Below are 23885 nucleotides of genomic sequence, written 5' to 3'. Positions count from 1 at the left end.
CCATCTGCCCAGGCCAGTATCTAAGCAACAGATCGCCTGGTGGTGGATTTTTATTACTTGGCAAAACTGATTAAAGGATAACCTGAAACAATGGATTTAACAGTATATGTGAAAAGTCAGTCCTGAGAGGTACAGGCGGATGAGACACAGAAGCGTGGCTATAGCAATGGAAGAGGTATTCTTGAGAGAGAATTTCAGATGGTCATCGGAACTCCGGTCTTGCTCAAGAATATCAAGGAAAATGGGAGAAGAAATGTCCAATTAATTTATCTAGAGGAGAGAGTATAAGAATAACACCAAAATAAAGAGTCACTATGCCAGCAGACTTCCTGAAATGTGCATGTTGTATGCTTCATCTTTTGTGTGCCATGGAGCAATTCTAAATCAGTGTTGGTAGTGCTGGAGCTCTGGAGAAGCCTGGCCTTTGGTATACTTAAGAGGTCAGGACTCACTTTGAGGGCCTACAACTGCCGGACCTTGAGGTACTACTTCTGTGAGGGGATAACACCTGGGGAAGGATCGTATTCAGAAAATATGCCTATTGTCAGAGAATGAAGCAGTGCAAGAGACCTCCCGAGATGAAGGGAGACCTGGCAGCACAGGTTTCTACTTCATTGGACCCCCAACAGCCTCAGGAGTACGAGGCAGGCGTGCTCTACCAGGATGAAACAACACAATGGATTTGGGGGCAGCCTAAATAGGATAGCACAATAGGATATCACACACTCTGTGCGTTTACAATGAGTGGGCATTAACCTGATTTTTTTGTACTCTGAGGTGGAAACATGAATGGGGTCTTAAAATCACTCATGTGAAACACAAGAAAATTGATTAAGGAAATGGTATTCAATGGTCACTCTTGGCCCTTTTGCTTCCCGTTCTCCTTCCTTCTGCACCTGTCTCTTTTCTTCTTGACCCCTTTCCTACATTTTTATACCTCACATTTTTCCTCACTAATTCCCAGTTCTGCACCTTGCCAAGACCCGCTCTGAACTAAGAGGTGTTATTCTACATTTTAAGAATAACCAGGAAGTAGTTGATTTTTTTTTAAATTAAAACCTTCCACTTTTGGATATCCACAGAGCTCCTAATTGCTCGAAGGGTTTCCAGTACCACAAAACCTTTTGAAATGTATCGCTTCTCATTTGTACTACTGTTCATGACACACAGCATTCCCCATTGCTGGCATGGGAAGCAAGATGGCCAAGTGTGTTGTCCCACAAGGAGTCTGTGCCTTTGCTCTGACCCAGAGCATGCAACACGAACCATTTGGAGGCTTTGGAAAATGAACACAAAGAGTGCTGCAAAACCAGCAAGTGGCATTTTACTTTAATTCTAACTTTAAAGCTCGGCAAAAAAAAAAAAAGAAAAAAAAAAAAGAGTTGTTGTTTGTGCATAGTATACATGTTCTAGTCTACTGAAAACTGAGTAACATGGTAGTATATGCAAATAGTAATAGATTAAAGATTTGGCATGCTCTAGAATACTCCAATGACATGTGCAATCACAGCAGTACCATCTGCTTTTCCTTACACGTGCTAAATTTATAACACTGTGCTAGTTTCTATATTAGTTTACACACTACCTTGAGGAAACTATACTTAAAAGATAAGCAATATTTGGGCTTTGTGACTTATCTTTAGCAAACAGTTAGTAAATGTTTCTCCAATTACTCTCAGCTCTGTTCTTAGAGAAAGGAGTTTAGAAATCAATAACATTGATTATGTACTCTTTTTATCCCTGAAGGAATAGCAGTGACTTGCAATTCAAATGTTATTTCCCTAAGTTTTTGCTCATTGAGATCTGGCTAGAATTTTGACAGATAGAAAGGTGATCAGACTTTCATAGAATCATAGAATAGTTTGGGTCGGAAGGGACCCTTACATCTAGTCCAACCCCGCTGCAATGAGCAGGGACATCTTCGACTAGATCAGGTTGTTCAGAGCTTGAATGTTTCCAGGGATGGGGCATCTACCACGTCCCTGAGCAACCTGTGCCAGTGTTTCACCACCCTCAGCACAAAAAATTTCTTCCTTATATCTAATCGAAATCTACCATCCTGTAGTTTAAAACCACTACTCATCCTATCACAACAGGCCCTACTAAAAAGTGTCCCCATCTTTCTTATAAGCCCCCTTCTTCTCTTCTCCAGGCTGAACAACCCCGACACCCGCAGCCTGTCCTCACAGAAGAGGTGTTCAAAACCTCTCATGTTCACCTGGTTCCAACCCTCTCCTGTTCACCTGGAGCTTGGACACCAGTACAACCTCAGTATTGTATTGTACAGCTTAATGAAAATTAACCCCTTCTGTATGGAGTGGAAATTTTACCATATTGCTAACCATATCTTCTCTTCAGGTGGTATTCAATTTGACACTACAGGAAATACCACCTTACTGATCAAGGCCATAAATGAATCAACAAAACACATGGATATATTCTCCCTGTAATTTGGAAAGAAAAAAAAAGTAATGGAAGAAGACTCATGGAAAAAATTGGCAACGCCCCGCCCATCATGCTTGGTCACTGACACTCTGAAGCCAGGCAATGAAAGGTTCCTTTCAATGGTCGTCTGGGGTTTCTATGGGTCTCGTGCTATGTTGACTTCATGGCTGGGTGGTTTACTGGTGATCCTGGAGCTCATTTGCAGTGTATCTGCATGACGCTGCACCGAACGATTTCTCCACACAGGATGAAAGGCTGAATTATCCCTTCTTTGGGTCTGAGGGGAGCAGGTATTTCAAAGCGCAAGACCATTGAACCATCATCTGAGGGGACAGCTGTCTAGAGGATATTTTAAACATGTTTGACATGTTTAAATAGATGCTTTCAGCTTGCCAGTCTTGGAACGGTTCCTAAAATAAACGTCAATGTAAAGAATAAGGCAATTTGTTTTGGATGATTAAGAGAATCTGGCTCATATATCCAAGGTGTGACAATTCCAATCACATCTTCTTTTCAATTTACAGGAAAGAAATAAACTAGGCTTCATTATTGTTCATACTGCTGGTGCTATATATTTGACATGATAATCTACAGTATTAGTCAGTAAATTGACTCACTGGACTGCCCTTGATCATATGCTCCATTTTCCGCTCAGCAGGGCCCTCTCTAACAGCTATATATAACCAGGGAGGAAAAAAAAAAAAGAGAAAAAAAAAAAAAGACAGTTCTCTCTTAGCTCATTATAAGATGATGTTGCATTCAGTTTTCCTGTTGCTTCAAAGGTTATAAATGATGTGATCTTTTCGCCATCACAGAGAATATATGGCTGCTGTTTGTCTGAATTGTCAACTCCTCACACAGAAATCCAATACTCCCCACTTGTCACATATTCATTTCAGATGTGTGTTCTCTTGCAGGGCCCAAAATGAACTAGTCACTGTATTCCTGCCTGCCAGTTTTCAAGCCTTACCTTGTGTGGTTCTTCCTTGTAAAACCACCGCTGTCACGTTAGCAACCCACAAGAGTACTTGCAGTAAACGTAAAAGCTCCTGACCGTAATTAAAATTCTGCATGCTTTTCTATTAAATAAATAAAATCATCGTGCATCTTAATCTGTAGCTCTGCTCTTTTGCGACTGTTTCTTAAATGTCTGATTGCTGAGCTAATTGCTCAGGCAGGTTGTTTTTAGACTGCATCATGCACTTACGGCTTTTATATCACTGTCAAAATAAGTATTGAATTAATCCTGGCTCTTCATCTATGTGTTGAAAAATTGTTTCTTCAGTCCAGACAGAAGTTAAAATTAGGAGCAACCTCTAAAAGGGGCTAGAGGGTGAAGGGCAGTTCTCAGTGCTAAGAAAGGATGAGAGCACAGGCTCAGAAAGCAGACAGCTCCGCTGGAGATTGGCATGAGTTACAAAATACAAACTTGTGTAGCTGTATTTCAGCAGCCTATCTGCAGCTGTACCCTGTGCTGTTGCAGAAAGAAGGGGGACCAAAGAGCCTTAGGATAGAAAGAGCCTATTGCTATTCCTGTTCAGAATGGTAAATAATTGTTCAGAGACTTTTTTACTGACCTTTGTTCCAGGAGTACTTGCAAGTCAAGAAGAATTACAGGGTGTAAATCAGAAATACTCAATTGCAGGTCAGCACATCCACAAAGAGATATAATTCAGCTCACAGTCTCCCTGAGGAGCAATCCCTCACAAATCTCTCTTAAACTCACTCCTGATATATTGGGCACATTACAGAAGAAACTGTTTAAGAGTACTGATTAATATTTTCAGTAACTGTAAATCTCCCAGCGTACTGCCTGGTGCCAGCTCTGCCAGCTGGCTCTCAAGGGCTCTTCTGGTCCTGTTCCCTGTCATTCTATGATGCTGTGTTTATAGTTTGAAGAACAGAATAGCAATCAATAACCACCCAGGCCAAACAGCTTTCTCTATGTTGTAACACTTTAAACATGCAAAGAGGCTAAACTCTAAGCCTCTTTGCTTTGAGGCTTTGAAAACTGCTGGCAGAAAAGATCCCCAGATTCATATGTATTTGGTACCAATTCCTAATCTTCACTTCGTTATGGAAGGCAGAGGGATGGACTTGTGGGAAAAGAAAGGTCAAAATTCACCTCCCACTATGGAACGCTGACCACCCCTTGGGCACCCCTGTACCCCCAGGATACAGTGCTTTGATACAGGCGCCTGCCTTGGGCTAAGGCAGCCCACAGCTCACGCAACAGATAATGTGTGGTACGCCCCCAAATACCTTTCTATCTCCCTTCTGATGAATAAGGAGAATCAGGTTCTCCAGAACAACTAGGTTCTCTTTTCATAGCTGAAGGAGGTAAATATTTGACAGACTGACGAGGGTCATGTCAGGCAGCAAGGAATGAATAGCAGTGACAGAAAAAATGTGAGTCTCGGAGAACACTGTCTGGGATGCCACATGCAATAAAGCCATCTATTAGTCTCACGTGGGGGTTGAAAAATATTCAGGAAATAACAGCTATTAGGTTCAAACACAGCATCTGATGAAAAAAAATCCATTGTCATGATATAAGACTGTTATTCAACCCCAGCTACGCAAATACCCACAAGATAACTCACCAAAGAAAGGGAAAAGCAGTAACGGAACAAAGAAGGGTGACAAAATCATCAGTCTTCACATGTCAAAAAGCAAAATTCAAATAGATTATTTTTACAACAAAATAACACAAGATAAGCCACAAGGGAAAGTAAACAAAGATCAAAGAGCAAATAAGAGACAGACAACACAAACAGGCATCCCCGGCATCTAGAAGTAATAGCAGAACAGGAGCATACAGCACCAGAGCATCTTAAAAGAGCTGTCGTGTATTTGGGGAAAAAGGTCTTTTGTGCAAACTTGAAAAAAAGACTATTTACAGCTAGGGAGCAAGACATTTTATGTGCCTGCAAAAAGCTACCCTCTTTGGATTTGTTATTACTCTTTCCTCACACGCTTGTTTGGTCCCTATGAAAAAGTGCAGTTTGTATCTCCACTGTATGAGCATTCAGCACAGATAACAATAAGGGCAGAATAATAAAAGACCAACCCATTAGCAAAAAATACAGAACTGACTCCACTGAAGTTCATGACAGACAAATCTGGGACATCTCCAAAATAAGCAACAAAATGGCAGAGCTCAACGACATTTAAAAAAAGAACTGCGACAGCTAGCTAATCAATTGCTTTTATGCAAGATCTGAAGTTGACGTGAAAGGTGAAGATTTGGAACAGCAGCACTGACTTAGTGCTTCATGATACCTTTTTTTCTTTTTTAGTTATGGGAGCAAATACTCTTACTTTCCTCCATTGTTTTTAATTCCTTGCTTGCATAGACTAAAGACCCCCAGACACAACCTGAGAAATCTGAAATGGCAGGATGAAGTTGACTTATGCAAAGTCCTCAAATATGCTAAATTTGTTCCTGCTCTTGTTCATGCAAATGTAAGAGAAATACCTCAGAAAGAAACCTAGTGTAACTAGCTCTCCTCTTCCTCTTTCAACCCTGCCCTCCTTCCAGCCACAGTCACTGAACTCAGTATTACGTTGTTCATGACAAATACCGACTGAACTGTGTGAATGTGCATTACAATTTGCAAAACCATCAGTCATCCTGTTTGCTTTCATCTGATACATAGCTTTGGTTATTTCTGTTTCTTGATTAACCTTGTACAAGTTCTTCCTCCACTTCCAGCACCCTTCTCACTTGTGACGTGCGCTCCTGGCAGCACCAGTGGCCATATGTACTCCTAGTCCCACAAACGCTGAGGAGCTAATATGAAGAACACATAGCAAGTTTAAGAAAAATGTTTTAATAATTCATAAATCATCACATTGAACTGACTGCTCTATCCATAAATAGTAAAGGCTGCTCACCACAAAAATACCACCTCTGGCTTAGAAAGTCCTTAAGCTGCAAAGTCCTGGAGCCGGAGGGTGCATCAAGGACATATCGCTGTCACAGAGAGTGTCCTGCACCAGACAGAGCCCTGGCCTAACACGGGACAGCCGCCTTCGTCATCTCCAGATGGAGCTCTCCACAGCAAAGAGATGCAGCTGGTTCCTGAATAGCTCCCCCATGAATTTCAAAGCTACACTGGCTGTTTAACTTCTAAGTTTGGATAATGACCAGAAGAAATGTTCCTACCAAGTGTCTTTGCCTTCTGACTGTAATGCAGCATGGTTAGCTTAAACAAGTGACAAGTTAATTTTGCCTAAGAAAGATGTAAATCTGAAAACAAGAATCTATTATTATAGAATTATTATATTATATTATACCTTTCTGTAGGCATTACTAAAATAATTGTTCACAAGCATATTTTTATATAATACAGATCTTTTATTTCCACCGTCTTCTCTTTCAGAAAACTGATAGGAATCCAGTTTTATGGGGTCTGTGATAAGAAATTTGGCTATAGCTAGGTAGAGAGGTTAAGCTGAAAAAAAAATGCTACAGGAAGAACACATTGACTAGGCTGAAAAGCCAAAAACCAGATTTGCAAACCGGATAGGAAGAGCAACTAAGCTTGTACTTGGTAGGGAAAGGGTTGAAAAGTAATTAAAAAAAGCTACATAGAGCAATAATTTTGAAAGTATCAAACAAATCAAGAAACAACTAATCCTCTTTAGATTTGCTGGGAAATCATTACTAGAAATATTGATGAGGCTACCTGGAGTGAGAAGCACGGTACCCAAATGTGAGAGGCTCAGAGAGAGAACTAAAATTAACACATTCAGAAAAGCTGAAGCCCAGGCATGGCAGGACATGCCCGCATATGAGAGCCTTGGGGAAACTGGCAATTACTAGGTAGACAGGCACAAAAGAAATACAGTGACCTATGTGGCAAACACACCGAAAAGCTAATGCAGGGAGAATAATATCTAAAATACGTTATGCCTCCTCTGCTTTTTCATGTTAGACACACACACATGCATGCACAAATGTCCAAGGAGGGACCTGTCCGATGGACAATTAGCTGACATTATGGTCTAATATGGAAACTGCAGTTGAATTGCTGCATAATTTCCCACTATTCCTCTGTAAAGAATGTGACAAGAACTTGCAAAACTTGCAAGACAGGTAATTGTCTTCCACAAGAGCCACTGGAAGCCACTACATAGGAAATACCTATGCAGTCTATTGATAGGGCTGGAAAATTACTGAGCAAGAGCACAAAGTGATTTTCAGAAGACCTGAGTACCTGCTCATTGGTGTAAATATCTGCAAACACAAGAATGCCCCCCAAGTTTCACATGGGAAGTCCCGTGACAGTGTCAGGGCCACCACAACCTTTCAAAGTTAGGACAGAGTACTTACGCAGTACAAGCACCCATGTTGCACATGCAATGAAACACATGGGACCAGGCAAATACATCTTAACTCATCCAGGTATGTAACGGTGAAAAAAAAGAGTATTAGGACCTTGCAGTATGTCTACCAGACAGAAGATACCAAAGGTTCTAAAAGAGCACACTGTGATGCACAAGTTGTCTCTATTTCACCAGCCTGTAGTGGCATCACAATTGATTATACTTGCTCTAATTTCCCTTGCCTGCCATGCTCAGCACAGGAAAAAGCCTACGAGACCAAAATTGTGCAGATGGGGCAAATGTAGTGTCCAATTCTACACCGCTTTGCAAAACCTGAAGATACTGAATGTGTAAACCCCTGTGGTCTTTGCAGAAAAATCTGTTGTACAGCTCTTTCCTGTTAACTTGACAACAGAGACAAACCATAGTACAAAAGTGAGCCCTCCATGGAAGTGAAACAGAAAGCTGGCGTAAGTTAACAAACAACAGATAAATTAATTTCTTGTGAAGTTTGTACTAGAGTAACAGGGCTGCTCCTTGCAGGTACCTGTAAGACTTTACATCCTGAAGAGGAAATGCACAACTTGCTTTCCTAGAAGGGCATGCAAGATCTCACATTTGTGCAACTCAGATGATCTCTAATGAACAGAGCTTGTGATCTCCATTCTTAATTAGTTATTCTTTTGACAGATGAAGATTACAGAGCACCTGAAGGCAAGTCTCTACCACCAGCAGGCTTGGAAAGGCTTAACAGAAAAACGAGTCAGTCACAGCAGAGCACTTCCACGTGACTAGCAGAAAGAGTTATCTCAGAAAACTACATGGAGAACTGCTTGAAGGGAGTGAGGTGAAGCGTGAAAACAAAGGCCTCATGTCTCCTAGGAGTCTTATCATGATATCACAGAGAAATTAAAACCTTAGCACCTTGGCAAAATAACTTGCACTTGTGCAAGTGGATTATATATGTCTGTCTGCCAACGCATGGACAGTATCTGTGTGAGAAATTACGTCCAGAGGTTAGAAGTTAAATGATTCGAAGAGCTATGATATAGCTCAGAGAGAAGTTACAGGCTTAATGCAGAAATTCACATGTAGGATTCTGGACTTCTGTTACTCCACGTGTTTAGGCAACCACAGTAGCCTTTTCTGACCTTTCCAATCTGTTTATCCAAGAGCTGAAAACACTCTGGCACACTCAGTATGCCAGATATATTCAACTAGACACTGGAAAACTGAACTTTCCAAAAGTCCTTTTTGACACTGATTTTGCTGTAGTAAAGTGTTGTGTGGGAAGAGCCAGGACTGTGCCAGCTCTGAGATGCCATGAGGAGAGTCCACTCACAAAAGCAGAAGTGGGTACACTTTTAGTGACCTGTGGCTGGGCTTCGCAAGGAGTTTTCAGATGCTTCCAACTTGAAATGGGTCTTTGGGAGGACTCTGGGAAGACTCAGCAACAGGTACTCAGAATATGTGAAGCTTCAAGGTGTTTATTCCTTCTAGTGTAACTATCCCTAGCCCCCTCCTCCTGTTGTAGCAAAGAAAATCTCCTTCCCCACCTATCCATCTACTCCCAGTTGGCCAATCGCTTCTCTTGTAGAGGATAGATTAGTGTTATTAAAAAGAACAAAACCATCAAACAAAAAACCCCCAAACCAACCCAAAGAAACCCCCAAAAAAACAGGCAGCAAACAAAACACCCAAGTATGGATATCCATATTTACGTAAGTAACAACTTGTTCCAATAGTGGATCAAGTGAAATAAACATGTCTGATTATTAAATCACACTAAATGTATCAGAATCAGGCTCTGATTGATCAGTTCGCCATAAGCAATGGCTGCTAACTTGAACAGAAATGACTAAACAATGTTGTTTTCCCTCTGGAAAAAAAGATAGAGAAACAAAAGACTTCAACACCACTTTTTTAAAAGTGCTATAAAAACTGGCTTTTACTGGAACCCATGAAGTTTTTCAGACCTTGAGACAGCATGAGGTTTCAACAGTCTCCTTAATACAATTTGGTTTTGCACAATGTCATTTGGACAACATCATTACAGAATGCTTCACAATTAATTACATTCAAATAGCAGCTTCTATCCCCTGTGGAGAACGGGATTAATTGGGTCAGATGTAAATATGCATTTCATGGTTCCTACTGAACACTTGCCCATCTCACCAATTTACCATGTAATTTGATACAACTGGTGTACTATGCTCTGGAGATGCACAGGGCGAGCACAGTTGCAAGTCAGGATAGAAATACATGGGTATGGCAGCGCTGGTATTCTCAGCCTGTATTCTGCTTGGCTCTAACTGCGCGACCCTTTCATTCTCTTGCAGAAATACTAATCTGTATTTATTCATGCTGAAATACTCTGCTGTTGAAAAGAAAGCCTGAGACAGAACTCAGAACTGATAGAAGTGTCATGATGGACCCCTGGCAATGAGAGATCAGAAACTTTTCCCATCCTGGGTGTCTTCACCCCTCATTGGAAAGAGGACCTGGCCATCACTGCAATGAGAAACCCTGAGACGAAGGCCTTAGTGGGTCCTGACTCTGGGCAGAGAAAGAGTAAAGATACACTACCTACAAGGAAAGAAAAAAGGAGGCAATGTTGGGGCGAAGTTGTTTCCTTGACCTCTTGTGCAGCCCAAGCCTAAATCTTGTGACAGCAATGGCTTTTCACTCTCTTTCTGAAGTCTTGGGTACGGGTAGTTTAAAAATACTCCTCCTGAAGTCCCCTTTCTTCTTTTTTTTATCATGAAACACATATTTAACTGGCTTTTCTTCCATGAAATAAGGTGGGCCAGAACATATCCAGCAAAAGAATCACCACTTTCTAAAATAATATGGAAAACAAAAGCTTGTGGCTGTGGCAGGTGGTTCTTGAAAAAGCTACTTCTTGTTGCTTTAAAGCATCAAAAATAAGAACACTGTTTCCTGGCTCTTTCTAGCTTCCTCTGCCCTATTTTCAGTTTGCACTCTCCCCTAGGTATAATAAAAAATGAGACATTTGCACCCAGCTGGAGAGCACCTTTCATGAGCTGGAAAACTGCACACTTCATTTCTGGCGTGTTTCCTGCTGTTCATGAGTAACTGTGGGGACAAACTCACTTGAGTGAAGTGCAAACTTCAGTCCCCAAGGCTTGTCAGTTCAGAGCTCATCCTTTCAGCCACTGCGTGCTGGGTAGGTACAAGAGAGGACTCGGAGTTTCTAAAGCAAAGTAACACTACTGAGAAAGCAACAAAAAAAAATATTATTGAGTACCCTTTCTGGCTTTTCCAGTCCTTCCTGTCCCAGGTGGTGCAGCATACAGTCATTTCGTTGTCCCAGATCTGAAATATTGTAATATTACTGCTCTGAAGCCCCTTTAAACAACGCTTATATCCTGTTCCTATCTTATTTAACGTTGAGTAATTTGCTAAAGTATTTTCAAGCCGTCCAGCATGAGTCATTATACTGTACATGTCCTGCTTGCTGCTTTGGTGCTGTGCCTGGTGCCTCTGGTTTGATTATCTGTCCCTTGCTCCCGCAGAGTACTCTGTGTCGCACTGCTCTGATCATTTCAGGGGATATAAAGATTCACCATTCTGCAGCCTTACCAGCCTCCCCATCAGTGCCTCACTTCTCTAGTTTCCACCACCTCTAGACTAGGCATTTTTTTCCCTGTCCTCAATTTTTGGTTTGTTTGGGTTTGGTGGCTTTTTTAAATCTGTTTCCCCCCCGACCCCACCCCCCCCCATCCCCCCCGGAACTATGAATTTTGTTCTGATTTTGCTCTCCTGCCTTTGCCACTGCTCTGACACCTGCATTCCATTGCTTCAGCTTGAGCACTTGTACTCTACCAGTTTAAATGAATGCTTAGATATTTGGGACTTGATATTTGGAGGTCTTTCTCAGGAACTGGTATTACATATTCCATAAATTAGTCTGCCTTTGATTACAGAATATTTAATATACCTAATTTTTTATTTGGTTTTCAGAGTTCTCTCCCTTGAACTGCAAGTACACTTTTTCTCTTCTGTTTCTTGTTCTGGGGTGAAAAGTCCACCCCATATAGTCCATCACCTTATGTTGTCTGAGGCTGTAAAACACATGAAACACAGATACTTGTTTTGCGTTTTTTACCTTCCCTCCTCTGATAAGGGAGGGAAAAGCTTCCATTTCTCTTTCGCAACACTTGTAAACAGTCCCTTATAAAAAACAATTTCTCTCTTCCGCTGTTTCTTTGTATGTGGTTGCTTTTCACTGGAAAATCTGCATTTCCAATAAGCTTAGTCTGCCCACCTGGACAGATTTTGCTTGGATACCACCCCCAGGGCTGAACTGCTTCTTTTCCTGCAGGTGACTCTTTTTCTGGGGACTCCTGCGTCTCTTTAGACTTGTGCCTAGAGCTAGACTAAGGGTTTATATCCAGATGTTTTTCCTGTTTGAAATTATGCTTTTGTTTAAATGTTTAAACTTGTTGTAGTAAGTCCATTTAATAAACAATAAAGATACTTTGACTGATGTTAACTAGGGCCATTCCTAGTCTATCCGTGCTCACAACAAAAAGACAGACAAGGTCATTCAGATGAAGTCACGAGGTGATATGGCAACATGTTGAAATGTATTGTGTCTATTATTTAACTGGTCCTGTGCAGTCATCTGGGGGACTACAACTTCAAGCTAAATGATCACTTTGGTGTGTTTATCTTCTGCTGGATTTTTTCTGCGCAGTTACATTAAAGTGCTAATGCAATTGCCCTGGAGAAAGAAAAGTAACCGCAATATCTTGAGGGCGTTTATCTACAGCAGAAGCTATGTGCTCTTTAATCCGTTAAGTAAGCAAGATGTGAGAGAGAAAGCCATTCAGACTCGGATTCCTATTTTTCACAATGAAACTCGTGTGCCTGAGCTCGCTCGTTGAGTACCAAAAATAGCTCAGCAAAAAGGGCTTTCCTTGAGCACTTCCATTATTCACATGATGCGGCACCTTACATAAGGCGAAGTGTGCACGTCATCCCGCCGAGCCCCGTGCACATGGGGGCTAGCAGGCAAAAATTTCCACCGGGGACAGTACTACCAAGCATTTTTAAAGGCAAAGTCAGGCTGAAGGCACTGATTTTTTCCACTGGGCAAGTCCAGAAAATCTTAGAAAATTGTTTGGGGGGGTCTGATGGAGGGATTTCAATATGATTTGATATGATTAAAATGTCAGAGATGGCCTTCGAAAATCAGCGTTGCTCAACGCATACCTCTTCTCCTTTTTAAAGATGGAAACACTATATTATCTTGACAGTCACAGTGACTTTGTTTGGGCACTTGATGTACCCGTCTCTCCACTCTCCACCAGCAGCTCCATCCAGACACCAGCAGTTCTCTGGAGCTGCCAGGTGCTGCCATCTTTGCTTAGTGGAGTTATCCTTTGCTGCTGTAATCACTTAGTCGCAGTCCCAGCTCTTTCATTTGAAAACACCATTTGTGCCTCCCTTTGCTAATCTGCATGCATGTGAACCCCCTGGCTGCAGCATTGTTATTTGTATTGTTCTTTGTTCCCTGCACACGGGATTAAAATCTGTCACAGCCTCCAGCTGCACAGTTTTTCTTTCAAGCTATAAAGTACTGCTTTTAACACTAGCGGTCCCAAATTTAACCCCTATTCTGGGTCACAGCGGTAACCATCACACATACAATTTAGGAAGTCATCTTTGAGATGATGGTATGAATACTAGTGTACTTTGACACTTTTTGACTACTGATCATATAAAATAATAATTACTGTTTTTAAAAAGGGATGATTGAATCTGTGTAAACAGAGTTCTTGTGCCTCCCTGGAAACCCATTATTTTGAAAAATAAGCAAATCTTGTTTCCTTAATACAAATCATATTTTAAAAATAAGTTCTTTTCTTTCAGGTGATCTGGCACTATGCACATTTAGATTTTAATATAGTGAAACTGTACTACATCCTCAGCACCATCAGACTCATGGCTTCTGCAGCCTGTACTCTCTCTATGCAAAAAGTAGTATCATGATATACAATAAAGAGGCAACCATTTCTCTCAGCAGTGAAATATTGCTACACCGTGAGTGGGAAGACTACACAAATCTTTAGGACAAGCATTGAATGCTTGCTCCAACAGAAACTGCATGGGGGAGGCAGACAGGCTGAAGCACTGATTACCTGAGGATATAGGGATCTATTCTGTATGGAAGAAGGCAACAAGTCCTGATAGTGCAATCTTTTCTAACACAATCACAGGTCAATGTTTCAGCTGTAAATACAATTTCTGGACCATCAAAAATACAACCCAGACTTTCCTAGAGAAATATTAACCAGTTTGATCTTTGGCTTAAGAGATCTGATGGTCTCTTAAGGCGCCTTGTGTTTTCACGCAATGACCTGAGGGTAGCAGCACTAAGAAGAATAAGACCCAGCAGAAGCAATAATGAAAGCAGTGACAGAGATACAGGCTTACAAAACTGAGAACAGTATTTTTCTTGTTTTGTAAATCTAGACACTAAATCCAGGAATCCTGGCCAGGTGCAATTTAGCACCTATTTTTTCTCCCCCCAGATTAGCACTGAATGATGCAGTATAAATATTCAATCACGCTTCTTTGACACTATCTATCTCCTCTTGACTATGACTTTTAGATTTGTATTCACCATAAACCAGTGAGCAATACCTCAGCAAGTAAAGTGCCCTGCTTGTGAGGATTCTTGTGGCACCACAGGCTGTGTTGCTATGTTCTCCTCTGCACACAAACCTTCTCTTGAGCAGAAAAGTACGGAGCTGAAGCTATGGTAACGTTGCTCCAGAAACCTCTGTCTTGGTATATCTCCCCTGTTCACCTCTCCAGTGCACATCACTTCTGTGGTGGGAGTTCTCCAGGGGAAAGCAACGCCAGTGCAGCTCCAGCTCCTAGGGTTCTGCAGCAAAAGTACTGCAGAGACATGGCCCCTCGGTGCACTGCCCCGGCTGTGTATGTAATACACAATATTCAAAAGCAGAAGAGAGGTTTCTGCAAGCTTTCCTTAGAAAGAGGATAACCGGGCCTTACACAAACTTAGCTGGACCACTAGCCCTTTGTGAGTGGTAAGACACGCAACACTGAGTACTTACTTGGACTGGTTTTGTAGTTGTGTGGCATCAGCTTTCCAGTGGCAGCATAGTAATGTTAGTCATATCTTCTAGAGAGATCCTGAATTTTTTCTTTTTATGTTCAGTTTTGCATATATGTAAATATGATTATTTCTACAATAGAAAGTATCCAGAAATGAAGGCTCTACTGCTTGATATCGTAGCTCTGAATGTGAACAATTTATTGCATTGTAAACCCTCTATCTTAATTTTGCCTGACTGCTTTTTTTTTTGCTTTGATTTTGAAAGCTACTAATTCCCTTTACAGTGTACAAAATCCACTGAAATCATCTGCATCTTATAATCACATAACTTTACAGAGCTTGATCAAAGTCAGAGGCCCATTACAGCTCAAAAGCTGCTCAAGCAATGTTTTTGTTCTGGGAAATCAGGTCCTGAAAGATTTAAATCCTGGTCCCATTTTATTTAAAAGAATACATTTCATTTCTCAGCCACCAGTACTAAGCAGTGAGCTGCACACTAAGCTCATTTCTCTCTCCACCACTGATTTTATTACCTCCACAACTCGCCCGTAATCTGGATCTATCAGCTGCTATCACATTGCTTCTGACCTGCTACACGTTACACTGTGTAAAAGATTTCAGCCCCATGGCTCCTCTCCAAGCAAATAAAAAGAAGCCAATGAAATACATTTTTTCATTCATAGCTATTCATACTCCACTAAGCAGGGCTCAGGACATCACAAGGAGGAACACTGCAGGTTGACAGTTCAGGAATAAATACCATACCAATAAAAATGCATTTCATTATACATACCAAATTTTGTTGGAATGTTTTCATCTGAAAGATGACACAAAGTGGGATTTACTGTCTCAAGGCATTTCCTATGCTCCTGTCCCCCCCATTCACCCTGCATTTATACAGAACCAGGCTACTGAATATACATGCATTTTCCTTGGGCGGCTTGGAATGGGAGTGGCACAAGCAACCATGGGAAAAAGCAAGCATAAGGTTGGGCTACAAGAATGTACAACATGAAACTGCTGTTCATGCTGGGGACAGTTGTTTGTATTTTGCAGGGACATTCAGCAAAGAGAACACAAGAGACGACCAGTGATGCCATCAAAATCATCCATTTTGCTGATTTATGGCATCATTGCACATACTAAAACTCTCTCTTGCTTTCTCTTTCTCACTACAGTTTTACCCTCAAACTTGAATTGCCGATCTGATTCACTGTCCCGTAAGCTGATGACTCTTTGCTCCTCAAGCCATTCATGCGCCGCACGGACTCGACGCTTTCATTCCCAACAGTCATAGTCTGTGCCTGTCCCCAGAGTGTCAGCATAGATAGCAGCAGCAAGAATGAGAATAGCACAGCGGCAACACAACGACAAACATACACAACACGCAAAGAGAAGAATGGCTCAGTTAGAGAAGACCACCATGCAAAACAACGTGAATCACTTTCAAGGCAAAATAAACTGAGAAAATCGTGAGAGACGAATTCAAGTAAAGAGATGCAGAAAACATCTCCTGAAGAGATGGCCTTAGTGACATTATTTCCTATTTTGAAATTCATGCAACCAGATTCATAGGAAAAGTGAAAGCAAGCCTGTCCAAATGGATAGGTGTCTCTTACTCCAGCAGAATATTGCCTTGTATTTAATTAGGCCATTACCCATTTTGCAAAGAATCTGTGTACTGACTGGCTTAGGATAAACACAGGTCTTCTGGTGATTTGCTTTGAAATAACTTTCTTTTAATAGTCACCAGAAAAATCATTCCCACAGCAGATGAATGACCACTTCCATGGACCAAAACCTTGTAATTTTTGAGTGATGCCACTGGATACTACTAGTTACCAATGGTGGCTTCTTGCCTACTTGTTCATGTCTCAAGTAGACATTGTTTCCAAAACTGAAATTACAGACCCCATACAGCAGCTTCTGCTGCTGCCACGCTGGTTTTGGAAACAAAGGCTTCCAGTGGCAATGCCTCCAGCACGCATGCCTGCAGACAGGCAAGCATCTCTTCTCTCTCCTGTAATCTAATCTTAACGGGAATCTCAATTCACCTGACAATAATACTAAACCAGAAATCAGCACTGAATTGCTTCCTAGAGCATCCATCAAATATTACATTAACTACAGGACATTTATTAGACATACCTGTCAAAACACAAATGCCCTGTACCATTGTTGTCATCCCTCTTGTAAAGGAAACCATTATTTGTGGCTTGAAGCACTCGTGCAGCTCAAGCAAATATTTACTTCACCTAGCAAATGCATATGTACGGAGTAAACCTAAATGTTTCTACTGATACCAAAAACCAGTGACATAGATACAGAAAAGATGAAGCCTTTATAATTGCGGGAATGATCGTAACTGGACTAAAATTCAATTTAATGTTTATTCTTGTCTTTCCATTTACCAAAGAAAAAAATCAGGAAAGATGGAAAGGCTTCCAAAAATTATTTCTAGAATGACATCTAGGTTAAAAACAAGACTGTCTTCTATATTTCAGTCACTGGCATAAAATGACGTGATAATGATACTCACAAATAGGCCCTTTGTTAAAAATTTGAGGTTTGTATCAGTAACAAACTGTGAAATAGAATCTAGAGAGGAAATTCTCCTAATCCTTCTCTGTGCTTAAAGTGGCCATGTTTCCTGGTTTCAGCTGGGAAAGACACCAGTTGCTGGTGGTTTAAAAGCGAGGGCAGAAATGCCAATCGCTCTGCAATGGGCTACCCTAAGGAATCTCCCATTTTAGCCTGACTAGCTTAGGGTAGCACTAGAAAAGACAGGCCTCAGGCATGTGCTGATCTCAGCACATCTGGATGACATCAAGGAAATACTTTTGGTCTTCTTATCTATGTCATTGCTTGCAGCCGTGGGTGCCACATAGTAGCACAGTATTTGTAAAGGTACATCTGGCTCAGCAATTGCAAGAGAATAAAATTCTTGGAATCAGTGACCAATCTATTGACATTTATCATAAGCTGCAAATAAACTCAGCTCTTTCTCAAGGAGTAAATCACTCAAAAGGAAACTTTAGAATGAGACTCTGCTACAAGGGCAAGAAGGACTGAGATAAGAAATCAACTGCATGTCAGCAGGCTGACAGGGTGGACTCAGTCACCCCAAGATAAGAGCAGCTGTACCTTGTTTTGTCTTCTTTGCCTTCTTCGAAGCCTCAGAAACTCCTTGTGCTGCCGTGAAACAAAGTTGACTGCTGCATATTCCAGTAATGCAGCAAAGACAAAGAGAAGGCACACGGCCATCCAGATGTCAATAGCTTTTACATAGGAGACCTAGAAAGAAATAGGACACAGCATGTTATCTTTCAAACTTCTTCGTAAGCTGAAGATATCGACATGAAGAAATAAACACAATTCTGCACAACATGAGTTTCAGTTGTTCAAAGAGATGTGGTTCTTCTTGTTTTGTGTTTTGGCTTGTTAGTTTACTGGCTTATAAAAAATAAATAATCCAGCTATTAATGGAAGTGTATGCCCACAAAGAATACACAAATTATGAGCTACTGCCTTTAGAATTAATCTAACAAAATGCAAGTGCTCCTATAGTCACAATCACAGCTTGTCAGAAAGAATACGTATTTGTGACACAGGGCGTGATACAATACTTATTGAAAAACAACTCAATAAAGCTTATAATTATCACCTTTTTCATCTTTTATGAACCAATTACTGTATTGATTAATTAGCTATGTTTGGTATACATAGCCTCAAAGTAAACTCAGGCTACTGTATCCTATGGGTTGATATGACTTTACCAATTAAATATTAGATCCTAGTTGCTTGACCTTTATCCAAAAACTCTATAAGAAAAACAAATCTTCATAGATATTATCTACTACAAATACCCAAATACCAGATGCCTCTGTTTGATTAAAAGCCTATTTTGATTTGAATTGACTTGTTCACAGTAAAATCAGATATATTACGGTACTGCAATTTCACAAGATTTTTATCATCTTACCCGCACTGGGCCAAACAGTAGCCAATTAATGAGCTACGCACTATGCATATCAAAGGTACATTGTTCTCCATAGCTGTATTTGGTCTCTGCCTTTCTTTGTAGTCTTGCAGTTCTTAAGCAGAGATCTTATGATTAGGCAACAGCAGGTTGTCTCATTTGTTTATCAGGTATTACATCCAGGGCGGAATTAAAATCATCTGACTTTTAGTGTCTACAACATACACACGAGCTAGTTGCCTAAAGTACTTTGATATAACAAAATCAAGGAATGAGGAAGAGCAGGCATTTCTAGGATGTAATGCATCTGAATCGTTTTAGACGTCTTCTCTAGGATGAGATGAAAAACACCCAAATAGTGCTTCTTCATCTTCGTGCCTGTAAAGTGGAGCTTATAACCACTGAGTAAGCATAGATACATGAGGCTTTACTCAGTTGTCTAAATAAATAAAGTAAAGTACCACATACAGCCACATTAGGGACCTAGCCTCCATTTGCTAAATCATGACATCCAACAGAGCACAAATCTCCAGTATCATACAAACCAATCCTCTGGAGATATCTCAGATACCAAAGGTCACCTCAAATGGCACCACCATACAACTGAATCAAGACAAGCAAAATGGATCATACCTAAACCCTGAAAAATTATAATCAAAGGTATTTAACATCTGAATAATGCCCTGCAGGCCAAACGTTCCGATGCGGTCAAAACATACAGTGGTCTGAAAAAAGAGTAGAAAAGGATATGTTGTGCATCTAACACTCTAATGTTTAGGAGACCCAATCTCCACCTTGGGAAGCTCCATCTCTACCCTTTGCACACACTATTTAAAATGACCTTGCTGTTATGGTCATGGCTACCTTTTCATGAGGAAAGGAAGCACACCTATTTCAGTAGATTTTGCTCCTATTTACCATGTTCTTGAATGGCATGCCTTTTCAAAATCTGTAGAACATTTTTTGTTAATGTCAAATGGAATATATTGCACTAGGTGCTCCAACAAGCAATACGAGCAGAGGAACTAGCATTTAAAGCATGGCATGAAGGATGCAGAGCTTCATCCTGCAGATCCTGAACATGAAGCAGGACATTTTAGAGGAGCCAAGTACTGTTATTCAGCCTGCATCACGGGAACACACATTTCAGTAGCTGAGCCTATAGTGCAGCTCCACTCTGCAGTGCCCACAATACAACATGCATAGGCTGAGATGGAAGAGGAGGATTTAGCAGGCTGAGGCGACACTATGAATCTGTGCCTTTCAATTAGGTACACAGCAGGTACGCCTTTCTCTCTCCCACACATAAAAAAATTTTACAAGTTACGTTTTTACTGAGCAGCTGTGAAACGCAGTGAAAACTCAACAATGTCCCAGACACTCTATGCCACAGGCTGAGGCGCAGTAGGAATCAAGTCACTGTAATTTCTGTAAAATGCAGCTGAGTTTAGATTGTTTGTTACCTTCCTTGAAGGGGCAGCTTGTTTTCCTTTACAAATGCCCTTAGGAAATGTATTAGACATGCATAAACAGCTGGACTGTGCTGCCAGAGACGGCACAATGCAGGGAGCTGAAGCCACAAGAATCAGCATTTCTGACGGTGCAAATCCTGTCCTAGTGGGCATAAAGCACGCAGGGCAAAATAATAAAGGAAGCCCTGAGTTAGCCTTCCTGCCACTTATACAGTGCTGCCGTAAATGGCATCCGCACAATTGCTGAGACAGCTGGATTATTTTAACTCCAGCCTGCTGGGTTGGTATCAGAGGATCACGACATACTTGGCAGGTATGTAGCTTGCTTTATTGTTTAGCCATTGCCATACTATGGCACAGCTTTAAATGAGAAAACAGAAAGAAATTGCTTCCAACAACACATTCAAATTAAATAAATGGAAAAGTCCCGCAATGAGTGAAAGCTGACCCCTTTGTTTTCAAATCACTTTATGTAATTTTATCTATGTATCTCATGATGTGCAGAATTATGCTGCTAAAAGCCTAAAAAACCATGCAATTTTCTGAAGACAGACTATTTTCTAGCCACCCCTATGAATGGAAAATGGTGTAGATCTACTACAGCAAGCCTAGGAGGGCCTCGCCTGGTACACGCTTCCAAAGAAGTCATAAAGTGAATGCCCAGATTGTACACTAAAAATTTGGTATTTATAACATGCACAGTGCAAAGTTTCGGTGGATTTTAGGGTCTCTGTCTGCTTCAGCTGACTTTAACTTGTGTCTTCCTTCAACTAGGAAATGGTCACATCTACCAGATTGCAGACTGATCTGAAGTGGAGCTCTCTCAAACACCCCTGCTGAACCTGTTCCACCTTGTATGAAAACATTTAAAAATACATTGGCTTGAGGACTGGCAACACAGTTTCCCCTTCCTAGATGTAAATCTTAAGCAGTGGAATATGAAGTCATTCTCTGTCCCTGCATCCCAAACACATGCAGGGACCAAGAAGGCCCTAACACAAGAGTATTCCATGGTGCTTTAACAATTTCCTCAGTGAGATGAGCACAGAAAGGATGTGAATTTGATCTGCACATTCCAGGTGAGTGCTATAACCACTTGCCTACCAGATGCTGTAGCTTCTTACCGCAGTGTCTCGTGTGTCAATTAAATGCTTTTTTCTAGGAGCTCCTCAGCCATTTCTCACTAAACTCTACAGGAAACTTTCCATTCTGAGGCTCTAGTGTGTATCTCATTCCTAGGTTCTTATTTTTCCTTTGCACTGTACAAGGAACCTTTCACATCTAATTTTCAGTTAAAAGTATTGCTGAATGACATGCTCATAGGAGCTGGGGTCTGCGAAACTGAGAAACTTTGTGATATCACAGGCACATCCATTGCTTTGGGAGATTCTCCCACCAAAATCAAAAACAGAGTTACCAGATATGTGGGTTTTTTTCCCAGATCATAGCATAGCATAAAACTTTTATGTTTGCTCAGCTAAAACACCTAGATCACCTGCTTTGGTAAGGACTCATCAATGAATATTGTATCCCTAGATTCCTTAACTACCACGTCCATGTTCCATGCTCCATAGTCACTACTGTCACTATACAAGTCAGTATAGGCCCAGATTTTTTTGGAAAGGTTTCCTCTCACCTAACTTAAAACATGTTATGTGTATGTGTTTTTTTTTAAATTAATGGTAAGAAATAAGCATTTTTAGGACAAAATGCATCTAAGTGGAAGGTAGATATCTATACTACAGTCAAACGAACCGTACCCTAAAAATAGCAGTCTCTCATTTTTGACCAAGACTGTAGTTTTTGATGGCTATTTCTGCTATATATGTCTGCTTGATATAGGCCAACTTTGGTTAGATAAAGCCTCTGTTAGCTCATATCTTGATGTAATCCTAAATAGAATAGACCAGAATAACAGAAGTTACCCCACACAAGCATATGTAACAGAGACTGTTACCTGAGGATTTGCCACCTTTCCCACAATTTCACACACAGGGCAGAACACAAGATCTGCAGTAATACTACAAATGCAGACTTGACATTATCAAGCTACCAAGTATAAAATGAAAAATTAGTGGTGATTGTTTTTTTCAAAGGTAGACCTTGTAAAAATTCCTCTGAAAAGCCTGTAGCCCCAACATAAGTTCTAGCACTTTTATGAGCGGGTATTTGGAAACTCTGCCTCATTCAGCATCATCGTGTTCAGAAAGAACAATAAGATTTTCTTGCCCTTTTCTTTCTTTAAATAGCTGCTCCATTTTTTACTGCATGTTGCAGAGCTTCGTCTCTAACGTTGTTTGGGAGGAGGGGATTTAATGGCTCCCACCAATAAAACCATAAATTATATCAATTATTCAGATACTCTGTAAATGTTTTAGGGCCAGTTAATGAGAGAACGTTTTCAGAGTGAGACCCGTCTGCACCAAGAGCCAAGTATGATAAGGTTAACCATAGTAAATGTGATAAAGCAACTCCTTTCCTTTCATAATTTCCCTCATTTGTTATTTGGCCGTGCCCACTATGTAAATAAAAGACCAGTTTATGCTCTATACAGCACTGCTGTAGCATCAATGAAGCAAAATTCCCGGAAATGAAAGTCCAAGGAGGATTACACCATTAATGATGATCTTGTAAAGATTAAACCTCCCACTTTTACAGCTCTTTTTATTTTAGCACTGTGACCCTCTCACAGCTTCTGGGTACCTTTTGGCATATTGCCATGTGTCACCACCAGAATGAAACATGCTTTTGTGGAGACAAGCCAGGGAAAAACATGGTCATGGGTCCTGCAGCTGAGCAGCTGTCATTTGTCGACATTTGTGAATCAACCCAAATGTGGAGCTCTATTTCTGCTACAGCACCAGCCTCATGAGACTCCAGACAACTGCTTTGACTCTCTGATTCTGTTGAACAGGTGTAAAATGGAAATAAAGACACAGCCATTCTCTCCCAGACTTCTGCATTGTGAAAATAACTTCAATATGCAGTGCAAGGTGCAAGCCTGTGTTAAAAAACATATATTCACTTATTTTGGTTGATAGGATCTCATGAAAACAAAATCTTTGACTTGTGATATGAAGCCCCAAGCCTCTGCTTTTGCACAACACCACATTCTAAGCAAGACTTTTTTTAAAGAAGAAAATTTTCAGCTACTGTTACAATTTGAAATTAGTTTCTCCTATGCAGTAAAAGAATCTCTTGGGGAAAAAGGTTTCAGAGAATTTTTCAGGTTGGAAATATGAAACAGAACAAAGTAACATTTTAAATCAAAACTGAAACAAAAGTTATGTAAAACTGCCTTCCAGTACAAGGCATTGATGTTATATTAAACTTCACTTTCTTTTTTAAACCAAAGCAGTAACACGGAATTCTACCGTCATAAAACTTACTGGATTTTTTTTTTCAGATCTTGAATACATAAAGAAATTGATAGCTCTTTCTTATATATCAGCTTTATATAGCTGAAGCTGGTTTCATCACAATTTCCAGGCAGAAAAGTTTCTGAACGAAGAACATGTTGTCAGCTGCTATTATAGGGAAATATTTT

The 23885-nt window shown here is 40.6% G+C and overlaps 1 protein-coding gene across 2 annotated transcripts in view; it reads right to left on the bottom strand.

Annotated features, from left to right (window-relative positions):
• GLRA2 (glycine receptor alpha 2) overlaps window positions 1-23885 on the bottom strand; it is a 127854-nt gene that overhangs the window by 10232 nt on the left and 93737 nt on the right. For both annotated transcript variants that reach the window (XM_054216683.1, XM_054216691.1), the window contains exon 8: window positions 18032-18181. In XM_054216683.1, coding sequence (XP_054072658.1) covers window positions 18032-18181 — 150 coding nt within the window. The remainder of the gene's footprint in view (window positions 1-18031; window positions 18182-23885) is intronic.

Source organism: Rissa tridactyla, chromosome 1 (genome assembly GCF_028500815.1).
Source record: "Rissa tridactyla isolate bRisTri1 chromosome 1, bRisTri1.patW.cur.20221130, whole genome shotgun sequence".
In the NCBI taxonomy this organism is placed as follows: domain Eukaryota; kingdom Metazoa; phylum Chordata; class Aves; order Charadriiformes; family Laridae; genus Rissa; species Rissa tridactyla.
Note: the sequence above shows the minus strand (reverse complement) of the source record. Positions and strands in the feature narration are given on the sequence as shown.